The sequence below is a fragment of the Peromyscus leucopus genome, chromosome 6 (genome assembly GCF_004664715.2).
Source record: "Peromyscus leucopus breed LL Stock chromosome 6, UCI_PerLeu_2.1, whole genome shotgun sequence".
Taxonomy (NCBI): domain Eukaryota; kingdom Metazoa; phylum Chordata; class Mammalia; order Rodentia; family Cricetidae; genus Peromyscus; species Peromyscus leucopus.
This window is the reverse complement of record NC_051068.1, coordinates 17700680-17707505: the sequence shown is the minus strand read 5'-3', so window position 1 is coordinate 17707505 and position 6826 is coordinate 17700680. Positions and strand designations below refer to the sequence as shown.

General features: G+C 42.0%; 1 protein-coding gene across 1 annotated transcript in view; it reads right to left on the bottom strand.

The window, feature by feature from the left end:
• Positions 1–5105, bottom strand: part of LOC114707182 (rho GTPase-activating protein 6-like) — a 27842-nt gene extending 22737 nt beyond the window's left edge. The window contains 1 exon segment of the mRNA XM_037207278.1: positions 4974–5105. Coding sequence (XP_037063173.1) covers positions 4974–5105 — 132 coding nt within the window.
• Positions 5106–6826: the final 1721 nt, after the last annotated feature.

The following is a 6826-nucleotide window of genomic DNA, read 5'->3' as shown; positions in this document are numbered from 1 at the left end:
AGACTGCAGGGCCTGATTGGCTATTGAGGCCTGAGTGACAAGAGCACCTTCCTTAGGGTAACAGTGTGCTTAAAGACTCTGTACAGTTCCTGGCCCTGCCTTCCACCCAAGACACAGACCTTTTCCAGATCTGCAGAGATTTCCATTACAACAGCACTGGCCCCTGGCTCAAATAGCTGACCTTGCTATATTCCTGCACTCCACAGGCACTTCCCCTTCTTCCTCCTGGACACCACGTGACTAGCTTGCACAGCCCATTACACAGTGTGGAGGGGAGTGATTCCCCTCTCCACAAGGTTGAAGGATGCCCAGAATATTAACAATTAAAGAGAGATTTTAGGACATAAAATGAAATGTCTATTTTATGGCTTCACACTGAGGTCTGATGAACTCAGGTACTTTTTACCTGGTTGTCACAGGGACTTTAGACAACCAAGAGAGAAAAGCAGGAATCACATCACAGACAAGATAGATCTTTCTTCCATCAGAAGGCTGGATGATGGTTCCATTGCTTTAGGAGTTTTATTCCCAAAATTCCTATCAATCTTTTGACAATTTAACAACAATATGAAGTGTAGTCTTCACAATAAGTTGAATACTTAAAGAGAAATGGAACAAGTTTATTTATGAGCACTACTCTTAGGTACAACATCTTCCTCTGGGCAAGTGAAAACAAAACAAAACAAAAAACAGAAACCGTATTAGTAATGTTCTCTGCTTGAACAGATCTGATAGAATCAGTCTCCCTATATAGGTAGAAAGTGAATTTATTAGAATGTCTCACAGTCTGTGGTCCAGCTAGTCCAACATTGGCTATCAACCAATGAAAAGTTGAAGAATTCAGTACTTCTTCAATCCATGAGGATGGATGTCTCGAATGGTCTTCAGTATACACCAGAATTCCTAAAAATTGGGTTCTAAAGAGAGTAAATGAATGACCTTCCTAGGCAAAGAGAATGAGCTTCCTTCTTCAATATTCTTATATATATATAGGCTGTCACCAGAAGGTCTGGTCAAGATTAAAGGTGGATCAAATTACCTTGAAGATCCAGATTAATGAAGGGTCTTCCCATTTCAAAATTTTAATTAAGAATAATCTCTCACAAGTATACCCAAGTGCTGTCAGGCACAAAAATGTGAAGTGAGGATTCAGCCATCATTGATAAGTCTAACCCATTAGAACTGGGGGCTCTGGTAGAGGAGTTAAAAGCCTAAAAGCAAGGTGTTTTGGAGTTATTGCCTTTTCAATGTATTGGCTGTTATTGCCTTTTCAATGTATTGGCTGTTTCCTGCAGCGAATTTCTTGTGTGAAATTGTAGCTTTCACATCTGTTACTACCATGTAATTCATTTCACAAGAGTTTCTAGCAGTGTAATTGATCATTATTGGACACAATTTCCCCTATGCAGTTGGGGTATATTGATAACTTCCCACAGTTATGTGTGAAAACAGTTACACAGGCAAAATTTTCAGACATTCAAGGACAAAGAATGAGCATATTGTTGATTTGCAACCTTTAGATAGATAAAAATGTACTCTGGCTTTACCTCACCTGAAGATGAGAAAAACTATCCTGAATTAACCTCACTAACCCTAAACTCTTAACTCCTTATACTTACTTTCACCTCAGTTTATTAACACAAGACTTTAGCTTAGAGATTTACTGCTTGTAAACAATGAGATATAGTGGAAAAGGTAATCAGTCATTTGTTAGTACCTGGAGATGAGTAAACTTTCCCAAGAACCCTCTGAGGACCTGTCCCTCCATGGCCAGAGGGGCTGGAAGGTGCCAGGTTCTGTTTCTTGTACAAATTAAGCTTAATTCTATCATGATTCTGCATCTTTAAGCAGTAGGTGTAATCTTTAGATCTAAGAAGTTCCTTTTAAGCAACTGACTAAAGCAAAAGTGCTACAGCAGACCAAAAGCTGCATATCTTCCTCTACTGCTTAGGCAGGTTGCCTAGTAACCAAGGATGCTTACCCTGCCTGTGGAAAAATGGCTCATGAAGAGACCTTTGGAAGCAGAGCAGGTGGAAAAGACAGTTTTACCTTATTCATGATTTTCACTGATTAATAGATTGTTTTTAACTTATATGTAGCCACACTTAGGAATGTAGTTTGAGCACAGGAATTCCTCCCTCAGATTTCTTTTGTGGATTTAATTCTCAGTTGGCCTTACCAGAAAACTTTCACTAGCCACTCCCACCTTGTGTCATAAGTGAAACCTGATAGTTATTGATCTGTGTATGAATTTCAAACCTCTCCTTGCATTACCAAAGAATTATTGTTTTTAAATGTATATAGGCCGGGACCCTCGCTGTAGAGATGAAGTTTACTTGGAACAATAAAAAGATGGACTGAAAGAGCACGGTGTGAGTAGATTCATTCCTCTCCCCTCACTTCTAGTTTTCCTCCACTGGTTGTAGAGTCTCCTTTTGACTCAGAAAGTCTTTAAGGCATGCCCCTAAAAGCTTTTCTTATGGACTATCTAAAATAGATGACCTCACTACTCATTGCTACTGTCTGTCAACTGTCACAGCAGGAAAGCTTTTACCCTCTTCTTGCCATCCCTTTCTGTGCTGTGACTACACCTGCTTTACTGTGGGTCAGTGAACTCAAGTCTTACACAGGTCCCACTTCATCTGTAATTTCACAATGAAATCTAGAGAGGCTGGCGGACACTCATTCACTGGTCTATTTTCCATCTCACTGACCAGTCAAGGCCCAGAGTGGAAGGATTTGTAGGACTGTCTTCCCAGCGCTGGGCAGCAGAGGCAGGATTTGGTGTTCAAAGCAATTCTCAATTATGTAGTGTGAGACAAACTTGAGCTGCAGGAGACATTGGTCTAAACCAGTGGTTCTCAACCTTCCTAATGCTCTAATACTTTAATACAGTCTTTTATCAGGTGGTGAACCCAACTATAAAATTATTTTCACTGCTACTTCATAACTAAAATTTTGCCACTGTTATAAATTATAATAAAAATATCTGCGTATTCCAATGGTCTAAGGCCACTGCTGTTAAAGGGAGCATCTACCCTTCATGTTGAGAACCATTGCTCAATAAAGGTATATAAATAAATAGCACCTAAGAAAAATTGGAAAGAAATTCTTAATGGCTAGGAAACATTGGAAAACAGATTAGAGCTATAATACATTTAAAGAAAGTGAAATTTAAAAAATGGTACCACTAACTGACTTTTTAAAATGATAGAAATAACTGGAAGAACACTTAGCAGTACTGACTTTGCAACAGAGTAGGCACTTCCCTGCTAGAGAGAATGCCATTCATAAGACACTGCATGACTTTCCCATGTAAAGTGTCAGCTGCTGGGTGCTATAAGCTGACACATGGAGTTAAAGCCAATGGCCTGTGTCTCAAACCTCTGAGCTGACTTAACTGTGTCAACCAGGAATGCACACATCTACATAGGAGAGTTCCCTAACTGGAAATTGAAGACTCAGTACTTCAAGTCACCCTCCCTAAATTGTACACCCACCAATTCTGCCTATCTTCATTCACATGGAAGGAATAATACCAGGAGTTAAATTACACAGAAAGTCACTCCCCCTGCCCAGCAGGTCCTTTTTTATGATGGAGACCTCTGCAGCTCACTGCCTTAAACTCCAGCCCATGGTCTAGCTATTGCATACTCTGTTTCCCCGTGCAGTGTACACAGGACACTGTTCCTCCTCTTCTGGTCTTAAGGGAGATGCCATGCTCCACACACAAATCCTTTCCTGTTACGGCAATGAGCAGTCCACTATGTGACTCAAACTGGTGACTTTAGAACTCTGTGGTGCTACAGACCTGCAATACAAGAATTCATGGTGCTGGCTGGGCAGTGGTGGTGCACGCATTTAATCCCAGCACTCAGGAGACAGTTGCAGGCGGATCTCTGTGAGTTCAAGGCCTGCCTGGACTACAGAGGGAGTTCTAGGAAAGGCACAAAGATACACAGAGAAACTCTGTCTTGAGAAACAAAACAAAATGAAACAAAACAAAACAAAAAAAAAGAAAGAAAGAAAACAAAAAAAAGAAAAGAAAAGAAAAAGGAAAAAGAAAAGAAAAGAAAAAGAATTCATGGTGCTTGGTCAGGACAATAGCAAGAGGAATGCCCTGTGGGGATACAGACAGGATTCAAGTCCTCCTCAATCTACATCAGAAAATTTGACTCAAAAACACTTTACAAAAAGTCTGGAAATGCAGCTGTTCTAGATGATGGCAGCACACCAGGACTTAATGTTGGTTGTGACCCTGTGAGCAGCATGTTAGAGGCGGGTTCTTTGACAGGGGGCAGGGAATGGGGGGACCCTTTTGGCTGGCTGTAAATTACATTTTCTCCTTTGTTATGGGAATGTTTCTAGATGGCTGGTTAGTCCTGGATAACAAGTATTTACATCTTATCATATTAATCTCTAAAAGGCACGGTTGGCATACATATCTTAGGGATATCTGAGAGACAGCCCTCCTTAGCTTAATTCTACTTTGTGACTTAATGTCTCCTAAGAATGGGTAAATCACTATACCATCAATTCTATTACCATCAATTCTACTCTTCTACATCACAGTTTAGCAGTGGAGTGCTACTCTACACAGGAGATGTCCTTTACCAGCTCCACAAAATTAACTACAGATGGATCCTAAACCTAAATGTTGAAATGCAGAACTGCTTAAAGATTCTACAGAGACCAGGGCTTTCTGAGTTTGGCAAATCTGCCTTCCATAGTGACAATACAAGCATTACAGGCCCCAGCACTTCACAGTGACATCAACAACAAGGGTATTTGTAAGTCTTGTTCCCAATGCTCTGCACAGACACAGATGCTCTGCCACGGAGAGAAATTATTCAGAGGCTTCAGCCCCAGCCCAAGGAGTTGCAAGGGCCACGAAGGACACGCAAGGATCAAAAAGGAATACACGCGTGACACCCAGGACCAGGAAGGAACATGTGGGACTCTCAGGCTCGCACAGGACCAGGCAGGACCACACTGAATTCTGCCTCTAGCCACTGGCTCCCACCCTCCTCGGGAGGACCCACCACCGTTTCCGGCTCAGCCTGCAGCTCCTCCCAGTCTGGGGAAAGCAGCCCCTCGCTCACCATGGCCGGCCACTCCTCCCGGTCTGGGAACAGAAGCCCCTTGCTCACCAAGGCGCAGCTGCCAAGTACTCAACCCACAGCAGAGCGCACGGGGTACAGCACAAGAGGCCAACTTCCTACTTCCTCATCATAAGAGCTGAACCAGACGCCTAGCGCCAGGAGGAAGAACACTCCCATCTGACTGGTGCTCGAGGCCCTGATTGGCTAGTGAGGCCTGAGTGACAGGACCGGGTAAGCAGAAGGAAAACAGTCCAGAGGTTCCCAGCCCTGGCTTCCACCTGAAGCACAAACCTATCCCAGATTGGCTGGAGATTTGCGCCAAATTCCACAGCAAGTCTCTAGTTAATATAAACCAATGGGTTCAGTTTTAAAAGAAAGTATACATTTTCAGAAGGAGCCTAATCAGACAATATTGCACAAGAGGAACACAAGGTATCTCTAGAACATTTTATATATATATATATATATATATATATATATATATATATATATATATATATATATATATATATATAAAAAAAGTCCACAGTGGCTGGGACGGATTACCACAGCCCCAGGTGTGGAAAGAGATGGCTCTCAGGATCTGAAGAAACCCTTCCCAAAGGCCCTGGTCCCAGACTTTTACCAGCTCCCCCAAACATATTCCTAGTTTTAGAGAAGGAACTCTCCCCCCACCCCCGCCCCACCCTTATACATCAGGACCTTAGAGAAACCTCCCAAGGCTTAGACAGGTTGCAAAACTGAGAGAGGCATAGTTTCTCGAGTATCTTCTAGGAGTTCTGCACTTTGAATTTGACATTGATGTGTAAGATTCATTTGGAGTTAATTTTGTGGAGATTACAAATGGCATCTCATGTACTGGGTAGCACTCCTCTACTGAGCTGTGATGTAGAAGAGTAGAATTGGTGATATAAAGGATTTGGCAATGCTTTGGTCATAGTAAATCATACAAAGTGGAATTATATGGTGGTGTGTGGGGGGGGGGCGGGAGTATCTGCCTCTAAAACACCCAAAGATAAGTAGTATGCAAACCAGGCTTGTTACAGAATAAGATGCTAGGATGTAATAGTTTGTTCAGCTTTTAAGTATAGTGGTCACATGTCTATATATGTGCTAATGGGATGTGCATCTATGGAGAGAGGATAGAGCGAACCCTTTGGGTAAAGATCTCTCTATACTAAGCTGGAGCATCATAGTTTTAAGAGGGATTTCATAGTTGTGCTGTACTGAATGCTGTACACATCTATTCGATGATGTCTTGTCATGTGTTTGCTGGTTCTTTGTATTTCCTACATACACCCATTAAAAACCAAAAGTGCCAGGCGATGGCGGCACACACCTTTAATCCCAGAACTCAGGAGGCAGAGGCAGGTGAATCTCTGAGTTCGAGGCCAACCTGGTCTACAAAGCGAGTTCCAGGAAAGGCTCAAAGCTACACAGAGAAACCCTGTCTAAAACAACAACAAGAAAGCAGTGATGCTATGTATTATATATGAAGACTGCCTTGTGTTTTCTCTAAGGACTAAATTATTACATTATCTTATACACAGTTTCTATTCAGCTTTCTTTTGTTTGATTCTTGTTCCTCAGTACTATCTAAGGACAAACAATTGGCACCATCCTATGATCAGCTGTGCCTGCTCACAAAGTATGACCACCATCAGGTTTGCTGGCTGTTGATATTCCATCATAGAAGGAGCTATTCCCTCCTTTGGAGTATAGAA